The sequence below is a fragment of the Manacus vitellinus genome, unplaced genomic scaffold, assembly GCF_001715985.3.
Source record: "Manacus vitellinus isolate BGI_N305 unplaced genomic scaffold, ASM171598v3 scaffold_14_pilon, whole genome shotgun sequence".
In the NCBI taxonomy this organism is placed as follows: Eukaryota; Metazoa; Chordata; class Aves; order Passeriformes; family Pipridae; genus Manacus; species Manacus vitellinus.
In genome coordinates, this window is record NW_021939063.1 from 17,006,156 (window position 1) to 17,029,409 (window position 23,254).

The 23,254-nt window shown below is 40.6% G+C and overlaps 1 protein-coding gene across 10 annotated transcripts in view; it reads left to right on the plus strand.

The window, feature by feature from the left end:
* DOCK3 (dedicator of cytokinesis 3) overlaps positions 1–23,254 on the plus strand; it is a 131,480-nt gene that overhangs the window by 36,659 nt on the left and 71,567 nt on the right. For all 10 annotated transcript variants that reach the window (XM_029958198.1, XM_029958204.1, XM_029958199.1 and 7 more), the window contains exons 7-10: positions 4,831–4,891; positions 7,404–7,551; positions 12,896–12,984; positions 15,721–15,846. In XM_029958198.1, the coding sequence (XP_029814058.1) occupies positions 4,831–4,891; positions 7,404–7,551; positions 12,896–12,984; positions 15,721–15,846 (424 nt within the window). The remainder of the gene's footprint in view (positions 1–4,830; positions 4,892–7,403; positions 7,552–12,895; positions 12,985–15,720; positions 15,847–23,254) is intronic.

Below are 23,254 nucleotides of genomic sequence, written 5' to 3' on the forward strand. Positions count from 1 at the left end.
GAAGATGCTGTGATGGCCTGAACAAAAAACAAAGCACTTTTTTCAGAGTCAAGGGCAGGCAAACAACTCCAACAGCACACAGAGAAAACCTGAAAATTCTGCAGGCAGACTTTTGTCACAGCCTACTGGAGTGTCCATGTAGCAGCCCCAGGTGATGTTGCAGGACCCTCTCAGGTTGGGGGCAGAGGGTGTGGATGGGACAGAGGGAACAGGATGTGCTGCAGAAACAACAGCCAAGTTGAGCTACGAGGAATTGGTTGGAATAAAGGGAACATTGTGACATCCAGAGTTCCCACAGCAGGTCTGTGCAAACAACTACCCCATCCTGAGGCACAGCAGATACCACCAAGTGCACCAGCAGTCTTTGACTTTCTGTGCCAGAAAGACTGAAGGAGTAACACCTGTCTGGCTCCTAGCAGATGATTCCTCATTTGGGAATGAAATAGTCAGCTCAGATTTTTTCCCTTTTGATTCTTCAGACTCACCCCTCACCTAACTGCCTTCTTCTTTTGTACTGCTTATACTGAAATGGAATCATGGCATCACAGAATGGTTCAGGTTGGAAGGGACTGGTTCCAATCCTCTGCCATGGGCAGGGGCACCTTCCAGCAGACCATGTTGCTCAAAGCTCCATCCAGCCTGACCTTGAGCACCTTCAGAGATGGGGCATCCACAACTTCTCTGGACAAGCTTCTCTTGTACCAGGGCCTCATCCCTCAGAGTGATGAATTTTTTCCTGATGTCTAATCTAGCCCTGCCCTCTGTCAGTGTGAAGCCATTACCCTGTGTCCTGTCCCCACATGCCCTTGTCAGAAATCCCTTTCTGCAGTGATACTAAGTTATGTTTAAAATTCCCTCAGAATTCCCTCTGAATCATATGTCAGACCGTGTTTTTATCTGCCTCTTTTTCTCAGATACGAAAATCTAGAGACATTGAAACTTAACAGCCCATGACAGAATAACTGTGAGGAATATCAGATCCCAAGTGTGATAAACACCTTCCATCGTGTCTCACCTTTAGCTCCTGCACACGCTGGAAGCTCTGTGGCAGAAGTATTTTTACCTTCAGTGAAGAAAAAATACGGTGGAGAGCTTTGGTATAAGCTTTGGTTCTGGCAGTGGAACCCTCTAAGGTCAGGCAGGGCTGAACACTGAAACAGGTTCCCAGTATGGTTCCTTTTTTTCCTTTAAGGAGATAGTGAAATTTCTCCTCTTAAGGAACAGAGTATATCCAACCAGATATAAGGGTGCTCAGTTCTACCTCCATCTGGATGTAAGAGCTGTGGGTCAGTCCAAAAATAGCTCTGACATGGATTCTGACAGCAGTAGCAGTTGGGGTTTAGGAAGTGCTACAGCTGGTTAAACAGCAGCAGAGGTAACAGGCTCTTAGTGTTTCCATGGTTGGTAACTCAACACCAAGAGTCTTTCCCTGCTAAGAGAAAGTGCCCAGGGAGCAAGCTCCAGCTCTGGTGTCTGGTCTTTATGGAATATCCCTAAGGAATATTCCCAAAAGGCAGGATAGGATGCTTTGTATCGAGTTTGACACTTTCAGGCCTATGAGGTTCATCATTCTGGAAAAGATTTTAACCATCAAACTTCCCTATCTGCAGCAATGCTACAAGACTTTGGGTCAGCTTTCTGGAACAACTGTCCTGCTTCACTCTGTGGTGAAGAGTGTGCTCTGGTGACCTTCAAACCAGCCTTTACACTCTTTAAAAAATGATGATATACTGCAGCCAGGGACATAACATAGTCCCAGGAGAGACCTGCTGCATATTATGACGGAGTCTAAAAAAGGCCAGTCTGGAGTATTGCAGACAGTGCCACTCTGCAGCACCTCTCCTGACCAGAGATCACTCCCAAGTAGCCTTTTGGTGTTACTGTACAAAAATACCAAAGCTGCTGCAGTATCAGTTCTCTGAGGTGCTCAGACTCCATCCCTCTGTCTGGTGTAGGTGCTTAGACTCTCTCACTCTGCTAGAACATACACTCTACACAACAGGAATTATAATTAGAAAAATTATCTGTGCAAAAAATGGCACGCTTTTGATACAGTGTTCTTCATCAATGTATTAAAAGGACTTTTCAAAGTCTGTAGGAAAAGAGAAACAAATAATTGCTTTTTGAATAACCATTTTATCCCCAATGGTTCCATCTTACCGTAACTTCTTAATTAGGAAATGCTTCCAAGATAAGATAATTCTGTGATTATCAGGTTTGTCCCCAAGCTTGTGTTCATCTTGACTCTGTTTCCTTGCCCTCCCTCACCGCAGTATCTTTCAAAAACTCATCTTTCCCAGAGGCAAGAAACCCAATCTTAGACAGTTCAAGGGATCCCTGTCTTTTCCTGCTCTGTTACTGCCAGGAGTTCAGCTGTCTCTCTGTGTGAGAGATCAGAATTACTCAGGCTTTGGTTTTAGGCTTTGGTTTTACATCTGCTGTCATATCATAGCAAAGGTGCGAAGCTGTTTGCTCTGAAGATCAAAGCTCACTCAAGCAAACCTCAGCCTGTGCACACTTTAGAAAAGTTCCTGGGCCTGAATTGAAACATAACTTCACAGTATAAGCTCGTTATTTTTGTTAAATACCTTATTTTCCCTACCCTATGCGGTTGGCAACTGAATTAAATAACTAATTAGTGACAGACAGGTATCCTTGATTCCAGTGGTCTGGAGGTGGTTGTGATGGTGTTTGGGTTTTTTAACATAAAACTAGACATTTCTAGAAACCAGCATTGTAAAAAACTAACCATTATTAGAGAGTAACTCTTTTCCATACCCTATACTGGAGGGAAAATTTAGGACTGATTTTCTAAAAAGCCATTCAATTAGAATTATAATGTTACTATTTTATTTGTGAACCAGTATCATTTAAGCAGCAGCTCAGAAGGATGTGGGAAGTACCCACCCTGTGGATGCAGTCCTAAAACCACCTTTCTGTCTTTATTTATATGGCACACAAGCAAACAATAAATGTAGTTTGTCCTCTTCTGGTCCTAAGTCATGTGCACGCATTCTCTGCAGAGGAATTATCTGAAAACTTCCTCGCAGGGGTTGGGGCTTTTGACTGTTTGGTCCATGTCATAATAAGAACTTCTTGCCTTGGAAAAAGCCTCTGCTGCACAAACTCAAATACAAGGCCATCTGGGCCCACATTTCTTGCCTCTTGACTGTGACAGAGTGTATTTTTTTGTGAAATTGAAAAGCAACTGAAGTGTGAACCCATCAATATGTTCATGCCCTGCCATTTTCTGATGTTTTGACAGCTGCCCTTTAAAAAAAATAGTTCTTTAAATTGCTGTTAATTAGAACTGGTAATCAGATAGTATAATAAAATTGTCCCTGTCAAAGCACAGATATTTTCAGGAATCTATTGCTCTCTAGAGCATTAAGCACTACCTCCAAGTTTTTTTGCTCTTTGAAATGTCTTGTCAGGCACTGTTGAGATTAAAACTATGTCAAACCCCCTCTTAGTGTGGAACTTCATGTCTCCAAGACATGTAAGATAAAGGCTACCATATGCTGCTACACTGGTATGTTGGGTGATGGAGAAAGCCTAGAAAGTGTGTTCCCTTATTGGTGCAGCAGCAGAAGAAAACTTGCAGAGAAAATGCTAAGGACGACATTTATAGCGTAATGTTTTGGCTCAGGAGAGACACGATCTGCTCTTTAGCAGGATCCCAAACAGTGGATTTGCAACTCCCTGCATATGCTGCCCTGGGAAATACAGTGCTGCTTTTAAACAGGGAGGAGATACAGCCATGAATTTATTACTTGCCTGCTGTAATTTAGCAATATAACATGATTGGAAAGGGATCGACACCTCTCCTTAGAATAAATTCTCTTTGTGCCTGGTTCTCAGTCACTGTGCCCAGATTTTACTGTGCTACATGTCACTGTAATCTGGGGTTGCATTGCCATCATAATCTCAGTTGTTGAGATTGGTTTCTCAGGTCACATGGGAAAGAAATTTGCTGTGTGACTTAAAGTTCGTGTTTTAGCTTTCAGCAAAATACAAATTTTAATTCTAAATTGGTTCAGTCTAGGAATAGCAGAACTTAGTTGTCTACAGTTTACATTTCCTCCCCACCTTTATATAAAAATTCCACTTATTTCTTTTTACAGTGGTTTTAAAACCTCTAAGCTGAGGAGTTCATTTAAGCAAAACCACAAGATTTTATCTGAGATTGTTCCAGGTAATTTTTCCATAAGCAGTACCTGAAAGTAAGATGACAGCACTTAATAGAGTGGAGAAAGGGGCAGCCTTTTTTCATCAGTCTAAAACATGGATGAATATTCTCATAGTATCTGTTTAAAATCTTCTTGTCTGGGAGGTTAGTAGCATAAGGAAAACTTGTTAAACAATACTGATGTTTTTAGGAACAAATGTTTCTTAGATCTTTCCTGTGATTTAAAAAAAAGGCAGAGAAATGTCTCTGATGTTCATATTTGTTTATAAAGTTATCAGTGAAAACTACAACATGCCAAGGAAATTGCAGTTGTCTTCTAACATGTGAATGCAAAATGCTGTAGTAATGAATTATTGAAAAGTGTTATGTGTGTTTTGTTAATCTATTTCTTTATTATTAAATGTCTCTCGGGGTCAGTTATACTTACTTGTCCTCATTCACTCCAGCTTTCCTTTTGCTTTTTTGTAGGTTCCCCTTTTCTTGGTTTTTGGGCTTTTCTTCAAGCTCACTTTTAGAAGCTTTGACCTCTTTTTCTGTAACATGGAATTTGAGAGTTTTCATCTGTGTAATATAGTTACAGGCACTTATGTTGGAAGTGCAACATGTTCCTCTTAATGTCTGTATTTTTTCCACTCTTCCAGGACCTCAGCAGCAAGGACATGAAGAGAGACTTGTACATAGTTGCCCATGTAATCCGAATAGGTACAGTATGATTTAGTGCTTGGAACAGATAGAATTAACAGTGCCTTTAGAGTATTTTTTAATGTGTGTTTTAATTAGCTGACTTTGTAATGATTTAACCACTTCAAAAACTCAGTCATAGACTGATTAACATTCAGACCATATGGAGCTAAGTGTTAGAAAGGTACTGGTGACTGTTTAATAGTGATGGTTTTTTCTTAGTCTGAAACAAAATACTTGATCGAACACCACGTTTGGGGAGAGGGACAAACTAAAAAGGCTTTTTGTTTAACGTTTAAAAATTTCAAATGAGGTCTTTTTACTGATGTTTATAGTTAGTTTACAGCACAGGACAGCAGCATACCTGCCCATCCACATCTAGTAAATCAGAGGCTGTTAAACAAATAGATATAAAGGTCTGCTTTCTTCTGCAGGAGTCTGTGGTGCTTCGAAGAACCCACACTTAAGTTTAGGGAGATGCCTAAACTCAAGTTTAGGGAGAATGGGTTTCTCTGACTAGTCAGCCAGGCCAGGCTAGGCTTCATTTATTCTTTTTGACACTTGCAGTAGCAAGAATGGGAGGTATTTGTGACAGAAGTTGAATTTAGAATGTGTCTTACAGAGTATAGTGCAGTGCTCAAAGTTCTTAGCCCAGCAGTGTGTTTAAAGTGACTGTTTGATTTCTGGTATGTGAGTTGAATTGCTGGAATCTCTTAGAGATGGAAGGTGTTGGAGAGAAAAAAGTTGAAATTAAAAAGGATATAATTAGTTAGTAACAGGTTTAAATGGATCTAATTTATTAATGTCTGTACTTCCCCTGAGAAATTAGCAAGTACATATTTTACCTATGTTAAATATTAAATAGTTTTAAATATTAGACCTAAAATGTTAACAACATAAAGTGGGAATAGCAGACAATTTCTTCAGTTATATTATTGTAAACAAGTGAGTAGTGCATTGTCATCATGTTTTTCAGGTTTTCAGTTAACTGAGGAATGGCCAGGGAGTGTTTGCAGTGGAAGGGTGTTTAACCCTGTTGCCAGCCCAGTCACTGCTGACACCCATTAGCAGCCACAGACACCTTTTCTGAAGTACAGCAGGTCTAAACAGCTTAGTGAAACCACAGCTTTGTGTGTTGTCCTGTGAATGACAATGTGCCTTCGAAGCCACAAATGACTCTGTTATCACTTGAGGTGATTAATGAAGCTTGTAGGAAGATATGCTGTATTAACCTTGATGTGGGAAATGCTGGACAAATTATTGTGTGTAATGTTACAAGTTCACTTAGATTATCACAGTGATTTTTCTGGCCTTGGCATTTTTTACTCTATTTTAAAACTGCCTTAATAATAGGAAGTGAGTCACTGAGCAGCTTTGCACCTCAGAATTCTCCTCCCTGCGCTGCAAGACAAACATGATCTATGACCAATATATAATATGTGATATATATTATACACAGTGTATAAAGTGAGGATTTGTGTAAATTCTGAACTATAATGGAGGGACCACAGTGAATCTCTGTGTGGATCAGATGGGTGAGTACAAGGCGTATTCTTGGCTCAGTGCAGAGATGATTTGTAGTCAGCCCATCTGGATGCAAATACGTGTCGTGGAGCTGCAAATCAAAGATGGCCAGACATGATGCTGCTCACTTTGCCCTTGACTGTTCTGTTTAGCTAAATGAGGTGATGCCCCTTAATTAAAGCAACCCAGGGGGTCAGGGAGGTTCAAGTGGAGCTCTGGATTTGAGGCAGTTTAAGAGTGAGAAGTTGTGGTGGGTTGACCCTGGCTGGACTCCAGATGTCCTCCAAGCTCAAGTACAATATCACTCCCCTACAGCAGGACAGGGCTGGGGAGGGGGATAAGATGGAGGAAAACTCATGGGTGTGAAGGTCAGAGCAGTTTAATAAAGCAAAAGGAAAGTCCATGTGCAGAAGGCAAGGAAAACAAAAGATTCATTCTCTACTTCTCATCAGCAGTCCATGTCCAGCCACTTCCTAGGAAGCAGGGCTTCCTTGCATGTAGAGGTCGCTCCAGAAGAAAAACCTCAGAGTCACAAATGTCCCTCTCTCCTCCTCCATTCTCTTTGCTTCTGTTGTTGAGCAGATGCCATGTGGTTTGGAGCATCCCTTTGGTCAGTTTGGGTCACAGCTGTCCTGGCTGTGTCCCCTCCCAAGATCTGCCCACCCCCAGCCTCCTGGTGTCGGGGGGGTGCTGCAGAGGCCATCTTGATGCTGTGCCAGCACTGCCCAGCATCTCTGGTGTGTTATCAACACCTTTTTGGGTACCAGCCCAGCCCAGCACTGCTCAGCATCACTGGTGTGCTACCAAAACACCTCTTTGGGTACCAACACACAGCCAAGCATTTTGAGGCTGCCGAGGGGAAAACCAACTCCACCTCCATCAGACCCAGTGCACAAATATCAGCCTGAAGGCTGGAGTTAAAACTTGCCTGCTCAGAGGGGTCATGGAACACAACAGGCAGGATGGCCACATGTCAATCCCTGATGTTTTACATTTCTGTTCACCACAGGTCGTATGTTACTCAATGACTCCAAAAAAGGGCCCCCTCATTTACACTATCGCCGCCCCTACGGCTGTGCAGTGTTGAGCATCATGGACGTGCTTCAGTCAATCTCTGAAATAAAGGAAGAGAAGGATTTTGTTCTCAAAGTTTACACGTGAGTAACTCCTAGAAGGAAGTTCTTTGCTTCTTTATTATTCCAGCAGCTCATAGAAACTAATGGATATTATCCACAGATATTTCAGGTATGTGAAATGCTTCAGAAATTATTGAGTATTGCCCAAGTCTGTGACATGCAAAGCTGCTCTTTTATTAATGTGATTTATTTAAAATCTGCTAAGCTCAAACCCAAAGAAATATGCTGTGTTTCATCTTGTGAAGGGAATAGTTACTTGTGCTCCATCTCCTGTTCCTTACCAGTCACAGTGACCCACAAAAGGAGGTAGAGAACAACTGAAGTCAACAGCGTGTGACCGAAAAACTCAAATCAACACTTCCTGAGCAGGAATCTGTCTTACAGTTATTTGTGATTTTGAACTTTGAACTAACAAATTCTTATTCTGAAATGTGGTCTCACAGTTGTAATAAAGAGGCCACAGACAAACTGTCTGGAGACTGCAGGGAATATTTAAATCTTTTGTCAGTGAGAATAACTACTGGCAAGATCTGCTTTGCAGATGGGCTGAGATACAGCTGACACTGCTTTGTGGTCTGTGGCCACAGTAATAAGATAATTTGGCGGGTTACAGAACTTTGTTATTCTTTGAGAAGTGCATTCAGCAGCAGAAAAACTGACCTTCAAGGGAAACTATAAATGAAAAAAATGTCTTTTACTGTTCACTGAAAGGTTCTTGGATTTCTCTTCGTACATTAGAAATCTCTGAAGTCCAAACAAAAGTCTCTCAGAGTCAGCTCCTCCGTTCTTCCTTTGCCAGCAGTTATGAAAACTGCAGCAGAAATGTCAAATTACAGGGAAGAAAATGGTCATCTTTCTTCTCTCTGTTGGTCGAATCTGGATAATTTTGACCTTTTATCACCATTCAGTTCCAGCTTATCTCAGACCAGTGGGTTTGGGTTATGTAGTTCATGTTAATATTGTCCTTGTAGATGTGGTGTTAATAATTGCAACTGCAGCATCTTGAATGTTTACAGAAATGGAACATTCTGGTTATCAGATATCTGTTTTGGTGCCCTTTTCATGCATCTTTAGCTTCTGATTCACTGAAAAAATAGAAGAGAAAAAGCTTTTTAAAATGCTGGACAAATAAAGTCACACAGCCACTTGGAGCGATCCAAAGTCCTGGTACAATGATAAAATAAAAGTTACAGCATACGGAGCTTCCCTTTCCTTCCTCTTAATCTGAAGTGTTTTGTTGACATGGATTCCCTTCATGCACCCAGAGTGCCAGCAGTGTGTGCCCAAATGCCTGAGCAGGTTTGTACCATCACATCTGCTCCCCCCAACCCTTGTTTTCACCTCCCCCACGCAGCCCCTGCTGCCTTCCCAGAGGGGAAGGAGAGCCCATAACAGAATTCAGCTCTGTAATCAGATGCTTGTAATTTTTTATCACTGTTATCACTCTCTTGGGTTGTTTTAAGTCTTGTGCATTCATTCTTTTACGTTACTGCTGCTTGGAGTGTTCTCTGTAAACCTCCAGCAGAAATATTCAGAATGGAACATGGATTTATCTGAAGGGCACCAGCTTATCCCCTCTGCAGCTTTGATAGCTGTTGGTCTTTCATGGCAGAGTGTTCACAGGTTTATCTCTTGCATCTTCTCTTTGCACATTCCTGTAGCTAACCCCCCTTTTCTTGCTTTGTAGGCTAAAATTGAAATGGGTTTTGTCCTTAGTAAGTTTAAAATTGAATATGAATGCTTAAACAGCACTGAACTGATTTTCTTACCTGCTGCTCTCATTTTGATTACTGCTAACATGCCCCGGGCCAACTCAAAACCATCAGAAAGATGAAATAAGGAGGGAGGTGTATTTGTGTTTTTCAAGGAGCAGTAAAAAGCATTCCTTTTGTACACTATCTGGCTAAAGCTTACAGCTGCCACAAATGAGGCAGCCAGCAGCCAGCCAGAAAAGCCTTTTCACAGGGAGAAGCTGGAAAAAATTTGAGAGACTGAAAACCTAACAAAGGCTGAAACAAATACATGGTCTTTCAGTGAGACTTTTGCTGGATCCACAAGAGAGAATGCTTATGGGAGGGGGGAAAAAAAAAATCAATTTACTTCACCAGTCTTTCTCTGCTTGCCTTATTGTTGTTAAAGATTTATGGCTGAAAAATACTTCTTTCTCACAATTGAGATTTTCCTCTTTGTTAATCCCACAGTCATGTTAAAATCTCTCTAAGAGGATATAGTACCACAGCTGTAGTTATAAGCTCATTATGTAAAAGCATAAAGGTTTACTTTTATAATTCTTTTTAATATACATGTAAAATATTTAAAAAGAGAGATGGAAATTAAATTCTCAGTCCGTTTTTTAAAATCACTTGGTTTCATATTTTTGTATTTATTTTTATATTAATTTTTATCTCTAATGAAAGTTTTTGCTCATTGAACATTACTCTTTGTGTTAATCTTACCATTCCTCTAAAAACTTCATGTATTTCTCTTTCATGTTATCTTTTTCAGTTTTATTTTTTTGTCCTATTTTCCTTCTATCCTTTTTTTCCTCCTTCTCCAGTGCTTAAAATTCTTTCCCCTTAATGCCTGAATGCCTTTCCCTTTTGATATTCCATAGTTGCTATTTGTACATCCCATTGCTGTCCCCAGCTGGGGGGTGGCAAACATTCCAAGTGGTAAATCTGCTGTGGAACCAGCCAACCTCAAAAGGTGATGGCTGGCTCAGGGGAAAATTCTTATTTAAAGGAGGAGTACGTTCTGTTATCTATTTGGTATTTGGACAAGTAGAATCTGAACACAATAAAACATGGTCCAAGCAAATGTTTTCAGGCCTACATGTCAAACTTGGGAGAATATCCTCCTTTTTGTGTTCAGGAAATGCAAAGTGCAGCTCACCTTGGTACCTGGTACAGCACTGGCTTTAGCAATCTTTATGGTTTGTTGATTTTGGGATAACTTTGGCTCAGGTTAATTGGCAGACATAAGTCACTGGAGGCTGAAATCTCTTTTAACTTGTGCTCCCGAGGCTGGTACAGCAACTAAAAAATTATCAGAGGGTAGGCATTTTTTGTATTCTTACCTGGGAGGAGGGTATGGAATTTGTCCTATAGGTTATCCCTCTACTTCTAGGAGAATATTATTTGCAGTAGGATAAATGACTTTTAATGCCTTGGCCATGTGAAGATAATTATTATTTTTTCTTGAAGAGTAAGCTGAATTAGCACAGAACACCACAATTACTGACAGGGGGTTTGTACTGGCCATTAATACCTCAGCTCTGTTGTGTTTTGGTTTTGAGAGATTGTTTTGGGGAGTGCAGATATAGTCACTTTGCCATCCTGTGAAGTTCTAGAAGGTCACTTCAGTGCTGACCTGTCTTGAGTGACTGTGGATAGCTGATGTCTCCTCCCAAAAGGGATATAGTCATTATAGAAGGGGGGGAGTCGAGCAAGTGAAATGTTTAATGACACAGGGACATTTCTTTATTGGAAATGGAGAATGTGGGGAGCTTCAGCCTTAAGAGGAGAAAAGTGATGGTGGGAAGAGATACTACCCAAGGCAGTGTGAGCAGGTCCAAAGGGGATTAGACAAACTTCTGAACAAGAGATCCATAAAGAGAGGAGCAGGAACAGACAGGGCTGTACCCTCTAACCTCCCACATTCAGCCACCTCGGGGCAGGGGACCTGAGCCTGGCTGCTCCTCTCCCCTGCCAAAGTATCATGTCCTGTGGCCAGTGTGGGAAGGTTTTTGTGTATTCTGGAGTTCTTGACAGTCAGCTGAGGTGTCTGATACCTAAACCCAGTGCAGGGGAAGGGAGGGATGATGGGATAGGTGGAGCTAAAGTTTCAGGTGGGATGATCCCAATCTAACTGCACCAGGTAACCCAGGAGTACAGCCTGATCAGCATTTTAATTAAATGAATACTTTTGGGTAGCACAGTGGAAGAAAGTAACTCCTAATGGTTTTTCTCCATATTTTCCTCTTTTGCTGTCTGCATTTTGTATTTCATTTACTCCAAGTTGTCTCTGTTCCTTTTGCTGTTACAATGGCATTTGGGGGGATGTCAGTAAGTGCCATAACAGGCTTTGTGGGTTCTCTCATTACTCTTGGCAGTATGTGGTTTTGTAATGCAGAGGCTGTAAGAAATGACCAGCTGCTGTGTGTTCTAGATAGCCCTAATTCCTTTTGCCATGCTATTCTTCAGTTACATAATGCAGCAAACAAAAAAATCCCTGATGTCTTCAGTGTAGCTGGTTTGTATCTTACCCTGGTTGTGCTGGTGTGTTGTACTCTTGGGGGGGAAGCAAAAAAGGGAAAAAATGTTCATATCCTTGGGAGAGGTTTTGCAAAGTGACTTATTTCTCAAGACTCATAGGAGCTGAAAGCTTAGAGCATTAGCTTCCCTTTTGTTTTTAACCTTTAAGAGTCAATAGGACAGAAGTTTAATTAAATTGTTTAATTCAATTGCTTTTCAGGGGAAATAAGATTCACTATTGCTGCTGAGTTAAAAATTGCTGACTTCATGGGGAATCATTAAATCTTGCAGTTGTAATTTAAATAGAGCACAATTGAATTTAAAATGCAGTTAGACTTGATCAACATACTGGTTTTCCTTTCTTTTTTGGCCCATAGCACTGTTTGTGGTAAAGTTTCCATTTTTTTCACAAGAGAAGAGATTATATGGCTCATCTTTCATGTAAAAGCTTAATAAAGAGGGACACTTCAGTTTTTTGCCTTTCTCCCCCAGTCTAATGTCCCTCTCTCATACAATGGGACAGTAAGCTACGGATTCAGAACGTGGGGCTTGTTTCCTTGATTCCTTTCTCACTGACACTGCAATTCTTGCATTTTGGGCTCTGGTTTTTGGGGAGATTGCATCATGTTTCAAGGCATTCTGTAAAATACTTAGGTAAGCAAAAGACTCATTGTAAATTCCTGAGATACTTAAAAAAATCCGGGGTTCATTTAGTCTTTCAAATGTCACTTTTATTTCTTGATTTTAACTTTTTTAATAAATTAAAAACAAAAAGGTAATATATGGCAGTAGTTAATTTCTACTTAAATTCATTTTCTACATACACAGGATTCAAACAGGACAACCAGAACTTTCTTGATCTTGTCATAATCTGAAGAGTGAAACAACGGCTTTGGTGACAGAAAAGTCACTGCTGGCTCCAGAGTGTCCATAAAAATGACATAACTATTAGGGAATATTTTGTTTCCTTCCACTTTTAAAAACAAGAGTTACGTGGGATTTCTCTCACTCATCCAAACCTTTCATATTATCTCTACACCAAAGCTGACTCTCCTGTTCTAAGGTGGTTCAGCAGAAAGCATTTAACTTGAATTAGTGTTCTTTTATTTTAGGTGTAACAACGAGAATGAGTGGTGCCAGATCCATGAAAATATCATCCGTAAGTCCAGCACCAAATACACAGCACCCAGCTCCAACTATGGTAAATATTTACTTGTGCTTGTTTGTCTTGACAAGAGCTGAAGATTCCCTTTAGGAAACTGCTGATTATTTATAGCAGAGAAATTCACTGAGATGTGAGATTTTACTTTCCCAGCTAATGACAGATAAATATGGAAAGTAAATCTTATCTTTTTACCTCATTTAATGATGTCTGGAGTTGCTAATTCAGAGATATCATTGCTGTGCCATTCCAAATGAACCAGCTGATAGGATGCAGTTGTGCTTCATTAAAGCGAGTTTTGCATTCATTACCAAGTGCCTCATTCATGGGCCTTCTGATGACCAAATACTGAATTTGTCTTAATTTCACTTGTTTGCATATTGAGATGCTGTAGTGGAATATGCAGTTCACACTCCCACAGAAGATATTAAGTACAACAATAAGCAAATAAAACATTTTTCAGGTTTGGCATTTTACCATGTGTCAAGCCGGTCTCCTTCCCTGCTGCTCCTCCTGTTACAGTTCAGGTTATCCACTAGTTATCATTAGAATATTTTCCTGAGTTGCTTATAACTTTTTTACCTTTGCCTTGGGCTTTTTAAAATAATGATTTCAGGCATTTCATTAAGATGTAGTTCATCTCTGGAATAGGAGGTTGAAGCTTGGCAGAGGAATTGTGCTGTGGGAAGGGCAGGGTTGCAGGCTGATTTAAGCATCAGGAATATGATTTGGGCCTCTCAGAACCCACTCTCAGAGTGAGAAAATTCTCAAACCACGAGTGTGATGTTTCCCTGGAGAAAAGCTCACTGGTTCTTCCTCTCACCACCTTCCCAGGTCTTGTGTAAAGTTGGTCCTTCAGATCTGCTGCAAGGAATAGAAACAAAGTGGAAGGGATATGCTGGGTAGAAAAGAGGAATGGGGAGCACAGAACCTTTGGGGAGAGCAGGGAGCTGGGCACAAGTTTTTTAGGGTGGATTATGTGGGAAAGTATCACATAAGTTATATATGTAATACCATGCTGGAAAAATTATATATTCTATTACCTATAGTGACTGACTCTAATAGATGACAAATTAATTCTGGTGCTTTTTGTTAAGTACTGGGAGGTCTGAACTTCCAAATTTGCTCTAGTGCTTTTGCACTGCAGTTTTTAAAATTAATTTTCATTAGTTTGTTTTTAATAGCAGAAGAGGATCTAAAATGAAAAAGTGTTTCTGTAAGTGGCAAAAATAGTCAAGACCGACTTGTCGTGAACGTGTGTCTCTTGTGTGCTGTGGAACCTTCTGTAGCACATAGACAACACACACACATCCACTTGCACATGGTATCCAAAAGGGTTGGATCTTTTCCATGGTTTTCAAGCCTGTGTTTTCCCTGCAGAGCTTTGCAGTGCTCTTCTGCCTGCTTAGCTGGACAGTTGCAAGTGCATGTTTTGGCACCTTTTGAGTACATCCATGCTGACTGTCCAGCTGGCTGGTTGGCCTCCCTTTTCCTTCATTTTAAGGCTTTATGCTCTTTTTTTTTTCGTCCCAACTCCCAGTATTCATAAAATTTACACAGTCTTCCTGTAATCTAGATATCCACTTATTTGCCAAATTTGGCTGAAGCCAAACAGCAGGATTGAAAATAACTTCAAGGGAAGAAAGCAGGAATTGAGTGGGAGGTACATGATTCTCCTGGTTTCATTCCTCTGGCACCCAATCACCTCTGAGCCCCACCAGCCTCTCAGGGGGGCCAATTTCAAACTATAACACTTGTCTGACAAAATGGTGACTAAATATTGTTCACAAAGCCCATATATTAAGCTTAGGAAATAGCAGAACTTTAGATGGCTCATGCAAGACCAGAGTTTGGTTTGGTGTGTGTTGTTCTGGAGAGTGAACAGGGAGGATACAAAGAACTATTGACTGACTGCCATGGAAGGAGATAAAGGGTGTGGGAAATGACTGTGTGAAGGTAATTCCCATGGATACTGTAAGGTAATTCCCATGGATATTGAGGCTGGTAGCTTGTGCTCAGCAGGTGAGACTGAGCTTGCAGGGCTGAGCTCAATCCTGGTATTGTTTGGTATCGTAATGCTGGACTTGTTAATTTTACCAATACATTATCCTTGCTTTAGGGGTGTAGTATGGGACAAATGAAAAGCAACTGGAGGAAACAGCTGGACTGAGATTACCTGTGTAATTATTCCTAGTCAAGCTGTTTTTCAGTTGGTACCCTGAACAACAGAGCTGGTTGCTGAAGTCAGTTTGGCCAGTCGGTATTCCTGAAACATGTTGAGGTACTGATGGGAATTTCATTAAAATCAACACCCCTTTATGAAGCAGTCAAAGAAACAAGTGGAACTGATACACTGTGAGATTTAATTTTTTTCATGGTATTAAGTAGGATTAAAGGTACTTTAGAGATGTTCTACATCACTGTGTGGTTATTCAGATAGAGGTGGCATTGTTCACACATGTATTGTAACCTGCTGTGTATGAGGAATAGAAGTAATGGAAGTACTTGCTGTAGCTTGTGACCAGTCTGTGAAATCAAGTATTCTGATTTTTTAACGTTGTATGTTAATATAATACTGTGCTTGTAACTGATCCCTTGTAACAGTTTTGTTTCTTCCATTTCAGCTTTAAATTACTCCAAGGGAGAAAAGAACTCTGTTTATATACTTGTCTTAAATTAACTGTGGAGCAAAACATTAGCTTACCTGCATGCCTTGTATACACAGACATCTAATTCTTAGGTCAGAAACAATGAACATATTTGTGTTTTTTCCAGGACTTATAATTTCTCTTCAGCTTCTTCGTGGTGATATGGAGCAGATTCGAAGGGAAAACCCCATGATCTTCAACAGAGGCGTTTCTGTTACCAGGAAGCTGGGTTTTCCTGATGTTATAATGCCAGGTAAACACAGCAGCTCTAATCTGAAAATTTTGATGGTTTTTTTCCTTATACTCTCCCACACAATTGCACTGGGATGGGGGATTTACTTGAACAAGATTAATAACAGAAGAGTTGCCTTATTTATCAGTAAATGCCAATTCCAGGTTTGGGAAGGTATCCTGAATCATTTTAATCAATGGACATTATAGTCATAGAAGGTGTTCTGTGAACATGTATAGCAGGTGATCTGGAAGGATACTCCCCCCACCACCCCTGACACTTGGATATCCCTCATGTGTGGAGATTATTCCTCAAGCGTAGAGATCTTTCTTTTAAAATGCATAAGGTTTCTTCCCAATAATCCAAAACCTGGAAAAAGAGTTTCCATTTGCAACCTTGATTTTCTGGAGTCGGTGTGATCCTTTTGTAATGGTTGACTATCCACAGGGATCTGGTTGGATTTTCCAGCTGGCCTTGCAGAGCACGTGGTCCGTGCAACAGGTGTCTTGGCTGGAGCATTGCTGTGCTTCTTTGATCCTTAGTTCTGCAGCAGCAGCTGGAGATGCTTCTTATTTTGGCAGAAGCTGAGGTAACCCCAGCACAGCCAAGAGTTCAGTTAGGGAAGAACCCAAATGTAGCCATACAGTCCTGCAGCCATACAACAGCTGGTGTTACACTGTCCTCACTGCTGCAGTGTGGGAAGGAATGGCCTTGGGAATGACCCTGCATGTGTAGCATCTGGACTGTTCCCTCATTGCTATGCATGACAGGCAAGGCCAAGGATGACTTTGCAGACATGGGAAGTTTTATGAAAGCATAACAGGGAAAAAAATCAGATCTTGTTACTCGAGAGGCTGCAGCGACACATCAGGATCAGAAGTGGTTGTTGTAGCTTCATTGTGGAGGCTCTTCAGAAACCACAATAAAATAGGGAGTAGGTGGGAAGAATTTCTAGAAACTAAAGTCAAAGGATTTAGAACATCTGTTTTATTCACTAATGAGCTTGAAAATAGTAATAGAGCAGCAGAGGATGTGGGCTATAAGGCCAATTATAAATTTTACGTTTTAGTGACTTCATAGCAGTTCCAGTCATAACCCAAAGCAGTCAAATAGAGAAAAGATGAATTATTACAGGTTCATCTGCAGAAGCAGCTGCTGCAAGGTGATCTGCTGTAATTGAGATCCCAGCTGGATATGTCAGCTGGAATAGCTGGATCACAGCTAGAAAAGCCAACGTCAAAAATAACATTTACATACCTGTGTGAGTGAATTGATTCTCCTGCAAGAATTGCTTTATCCTCCATTGCTGTGTATGGAGGAGTCCCTCAGGTGCTTAAGGAACAGCTTTGTGTCCTCAGTGTTTCCCTGTATTCTGCTGGTTTGGGCAGGGCTTTGGCCCAGAGCTGGAGCAAGCAAGGCAGCAGTTTTCATGCAAAAAGTGCTCCTGCCCTAAGCTTTTAAAATTCTCTATTCATTGCATTTAATTCAAATTTCCAGATTTTCTTTGTGAGAACCACAATTCTTGTTGGAGAAAACACTGGGATTTTAGGGTGATAATCTCTTTGGAATTGGACTTACAGCTATATATACATATGCTTAAAATGCTGATTGATAGTAACAAATGTGTGAAAGGACCACCATTCTGCTGTTAAATGTTTCCTGCCTCTCTAGAGACATTGGACACACAGAACTTCTCCTTGGTTCAAAGGGGGCTACAAGAGATTTTCATATATAGAGTTTGGATGCAGAGCTTTAGGCATTTGTATTTGGAAAGGAAAAGGCTCCCATTTGTGGAGAAAAGCAGTTTGTGCATGTCTGTAAACAGCAGGTAAGAAAAGAAAGGCAGCCAAGGGAAGTGTGAATGGACTTTCACTGTGATTGTAAATGAGGACATGGCCAGAGTGGAAATGAGATGTGAAGAGAGAGGTGATCATGAAGGGGGTTCTGAACAAAGGCTCTCACTGTGTTGGGTATTTTCTAGGATAAGGAAGTCTCATGAAAATTAGGAGATTGAAATGTAATGGAACTCCATTAATGCAGCAAACAGTGTTCATTCTAATTACTTATCAATATTTTTTAATGAAAGTATGTTTGAGACATTCAAGTGACAGCACATATTTGCCTGTTCTTTGCTTTTAAAGCAATTGATAAACTGGGGTTTGAGTTGACCTGACATCCAGGACAGAACGTTTGGGTCAAGTCACCTTTCAGGTGGATTAGCCAAGCTACATGAACAAGGGATGTGTATCAATTTACTTTGTGCTTGTGTTGTTACAGGATCAAACATTCTTCCTTAGCTTTCTGAGCATTGTCTTAAGTTGAAAAATAATTAACTGGGGACACACACAGCCAGAAAAAAAGAAATAAAAACCCCCAAACCAAACAAAAACTGAAGCCTGCCATGCACATGACCTGTTCTCAACCATGTCTGCTGCTTTAATTGTCTTTGTCACACTACCTTTTCCTTGCTTTGCCTCAGAACTGTTTCTTTGTCACTAAACACAGGGTTTTTTCTTCCAGAAAAGAGCACAGAAAGTCCATGACTTTTGTATTTTGCAAGTGGATGCAGGTTTTTCAAGGCAGTGTGGTTTAAAAATGTTTTTTAATGAGTAAATTAATAGACTATGTCACCTAGTTCTGTAGGTGTGTCTTACCACACAGTTTTCCTGTCCTGTTTTGCTGTCTAAACTGTAGTATTAGTTCACTGTATCAAACCCTCTTTTCTGTCCCTCAGATGTGAGCAACATCAGTGGTAGCTGGTCATCATTAAGAAACAAAGTGAAACTGGTCTTTATGGGCTTATATCCTTCATGGCTGTGCAGAACAAGCTTAATACTGTACAAAATAACCGTGCCTGTCTTCGTTTGTAAAGATAAAATGTTCTTTGTTTCCTACTGGGTTGTGATCTGAGAAGAGCATCATAAAGGCTTCCATTGTCTTTTTTGTCCAAATCAGAAGGGATTCAGTCAAACCAGCCTCCTGAAGAAGTATGGTGGGGTTTTGTTCATTTGTGATGGTTTTTTTTTTCCTTTTCTAAGTTGCTCCTGGGTTTAAGGCCATGAGTCTGATCCTGACAATTTTACCTTTCCCCAGAGCTAAGAGCAATGAGGCATGTGCTGCTTTGGGATTGCAGCTGTGTTTGTGTACAGAACTTGCTGATCAGAATCTGTTGCATAGGCTTGGCCTTTGTCAGTCCCTCACGGACATCCCTCCCCTTCCCCATGTGCTGATAAGTATTCTGTCTTTTACTTTGATGCTCTGATGAAAAGTGCATGCTTCATCTTCTACTCGTGAGTGATGTTTCTTTCTCTTTTTTTCTCTCTCCTTGTCTTAATTTCCTGGCTTCTCTCCCTCTCCTTTCCCTTTATTCTCTCCCCTTTCTTTCTGATGCAGAGATGAAGATTGTTGGGTGTAAGTTTCTGCTTTTCTGTGTAATGTCTGCTTATTGCCTGCTTTTTTTTCCATTTTCATATCTTCCATGGAATGTTGGGGATTGGTAAAGACAGCAAATCATAACATCACAGGGAAACTCTGATAACAGAGAATTGGAGACTGTCTCTCTTCACACCACAGGGTTTCAGGCAAATTTAGTAGCTATGACAGGTGAGTTGGTAGCAAAGGTGAGAAGCATCTCAGCATCTGTTCTGTCAGTGAGCACAAAGTCATGGCAAAAATCTGTTAGGAAAAGGACATGGCAAAATCCATCAACCAGTCTTAGAATGTTCATGGCAAGAAAGTAATGAGACCAAAAGACATAATTAGGTAAAAAAAGTGTTTACAGGGAGTATAAAAAGTCTTACTGTCATAAATAAACTTGTGGAAATGGAAAGTTGGAGGAGATAAAAATGAAAAGCTTTAAAAAACAACTTCCTGCTACTGAAAGGCAGCTGTTCCAGGGAAATCACTGAATTTAAAAAGAGCATTGTATAAATGGTTTTCTATACATAGAAGTCAAACAATGGATAGTAAATAACCTAGTAAGTATTGCTTGTCCCTTTTCTTTTTAACAATTGTGTTCTGCTCATTGAAAGCTAGAGGAGCACACAGAGTTAAACTTGCATAATGTTGTGTTTAGAGGGGAAAAAAGCTAATTTAATTTGCCATACAGGCAGTAGATAAAGCCTTTGTTTCCCTTTCCTGCTGTAATATTGCTCACAGTTATGTTAATAGTTGCTCACTGTAACTATTTCAGGAGTATAGGCCTTGAAAAACTTTAGGGCCTGGCTGGTGAAGGGGCAGAGAAATAAGGTGCTGAAGTGGATTGAATGTGATTCCCAGGCTGTGTGGCTGTGCCAGGCAGGCAGGAATGCAGTGGGTAACACAGCAGGGCTTTACACTGGTGACAGAGGTGATGGCACTGTTACAGCCAGGGAAAATCCCAGTGTGAGGACATGACTGGGAACAAGTCCCTGAGGGTCAGCCAGAAAGAAGGCCAGAGGTGTTGGAGACCTTTCCCACTCAGTGCCCTTGGTGGGTTTGTCCTTCAGTCCCTGTGGTTTGGACAGTGACGTGATGACCCCAAAGCTGCTCCTGGGCACTGTCCTGTTAACCTGCTCTGTGTTGAAATCACTGCACTTCAGAAGTAGTTGTGTGTTTGCATTTGGAGGAAGTTACAACTCCAGGTAAGGGTGTAGTTTGCTGTTTGAGATCAGAATCTGATTGCTGTCACCTTCCAAAGCAGCAGCTTCCAGAACTACTGCAGGGAAGAGCCGTCCATTGAGAGATTGTCCAGTTCAAGATGATATTCCACCCAGAAAGCAGAGCAGTTACCCTGTAAAGAGCTAGAACAGATGCAGCCAGAACACATGATCACACTGTACATGAATAGAAGTGTTCTACATCTTACAGCTTTCTTCAGAGATTTTACTTCCCCTGGTGGTTCAAACTGCTGTAACGTTGCTGCAGTCACTGGGGTGATGCTGATTGACTCTTGACTGGGGGGTGTTACAGGACATAAATGCAAGGGCTTGCTTTTTCTTCAGAAGCCATTGGGAAAGATACTCTAGCTACTCTTCTTGCCCATTCACTCTTCTGTAAAATGAAACTATTTTCAAGGAAATGCTAAACCCAGGGATGTCAGAGAGTCCAACAGACAGTCTGTCACAGTGTGGGGCCCTAAATAGGACCATCTCAGCAATTTGATGGATAGAGACATAAATACTGATTTTTTTTTTTGTAGATAGATTGGTTTTTTTTAAATCCTTGGCTGCTTAAATTGTAAAAGGCTAAACTTCTAGTTTAAAAAATCCAAGGATATTCAAAAATCTGGATAAAAACAGTTATTTTACTAAGTTACTTGAAACTGCCTGGACATTCTGACTGCTGGGAGCTGCCACTTTTCCCCAGCTTACAGGGGTATATTACATGTCCTTTACAAGTTCACAAAGTCATAAAACATTGACAGCTTAGAAAAAAAAGATGTTAGAGTTGAGATGTCAGAATTTTGTGTCTCTTTCTCCTGCAGGAACTGATGTGAATTATGCAGTCTTTCTTGACATGGTATTCCCCTGTGTAAAGCAGGGACCATTCCTGTCCTCAGTGTCCAAAATCTGTTAGGATCCCTGAATAAAAAGTGTTAAATGCAGACAGTTTCTGTAAATTGTTACTACTTTGCAGTTCAAGTAGCTGGCTAGTTGTCCAGTGGAAACCCCACACATCTTGTCAGGATAAACTGCTATTTATTCCACTGGGTAGTAGACAATTAGTGGCCATTGGACTACTTCGTGTTATCCAGTCTTGAAAATGATAAATAACTATTTGGAAATCTTCCAGTGCATTCCTTTTATGTTGCAAATACAAAATCAATATTTGGCTTGGGTAGCCTTTTCCACCTCTCCTTTTTTCCCCATTATCATTAAAGGAGCTTCAGGTGATATGAGAAAGGATTTCATTTCAATATGAGCCAACCCCCCCCAAGCTATAATTTATGATTATAATTTAAACAACTGTACATTTGACATTAAGCTTTGTAAATAGGTTAAAACAGACAAACAAAACAAAATCCCAGTAAAGGTGAAGGGAGTTGATAAGGGAAGAGCCCCGTAACACATCAGAAAACAATCTTTTTATATTATTGTGCAAAATACTCTTTTTCAAGACATTTCATAGGAAATGAATCTCAGTTACTGTGTGTACAAAGTGCACATATTTTATGCTAAAAAGCAGTTTACTTTTGTTTTTTAAATTGAAAACAGTTGTGGAAAGATGGGCTTTGAAACAAATACCATTCTGAAAACTCTGACTAGCTTTTCAGTTCATCTTTGACAGCCATCCAGCACAAAGAGACCTCAGCTTAAAATGACATCAGCAGGCTTTACTCTATAAATACCCATGGCCCACTGGCCTTCTAGCACTTTTTTATTCCTCTACTGGTGATGGGAGGCCACAGCTCACCCAGTTTATGATCTGCACTTGCTGTTTGGGAAGATGTGAGACCTCTGGGATCCAAGCTGAGGTACCATGGCACAGTAGTTTGCCATGCAGAGGGCATGAATGGGCTGGTGTCTTCAACAAGTTCATTATTTATATCTTTTTCTTACAAATGGCTTTAATATGGAGGAAGCTCTATCTGCCAAGATTTTTCACTCAGTATGTTGTCACTGTGTCTTGGAGCTGACAAGCACCAGCTCTTGGTCCTGCTGGTCACCCCTTTGGTTTGCTCACAGTGTCTGTGTGTGCACAGGGTGACGTGGTGCTGAGTGTTCTCTCTGGCCCCACACTTTGCATACTCACAATAAGCATTTTAATGAACTGCTGGGTGTTCAAGCATTTGCAGTAGTTTCTGTGCAGCCCATTAGTGTAGCAGAGCTCAAATCCCTCGAAACCACAAGCAATTGGAAGAACAAAAAATCTTGTGAGGACTCGGCAAGCAATGTGGTTAAGTGGTATATTGAGGAAAGGAGATGGCTCCTTGTAGGAAGGTTCTTTTCACTGAAATAAATTGAAGTGTGGGAGTTTGTAGTTTTAACTCCAGATTTTCAAGAAACCAAAGGGCTCCATAGCTGATAGTTAAATGCTTTTTGTCTTTGCTAGACTCATTTACTTCCTTAATTTTACTGTATGCAGTGACCTTTTCTATTTTTTTAAGATTCAGTAGAGTATTTTTGCAAGAGAAAGTGCACCATTATACTTCACTAAAATACTTTTTCCCATCTTCCTTATGCAAATCCACTGTTTTTTATATCCCTCTACCCCCCACCCCAAAGGCATTTTTTTTAATTAGTGCAGTAATATCCCTCCTGTTGAACTTAATAGAAGATATGATGCTATATATAACCAAATGCTGCCTTTAATTTAGGCTGGAAAATGATTTTCTATGTGATATTGGACTTTGTGTAGCCAGACTGTCTTCCAGAAAAGAGGTCATAAATAGGGAGCTCCAAAATGCTAATTATAGTGGGTACAATTAATTTCTGTTAAGATTTATAGC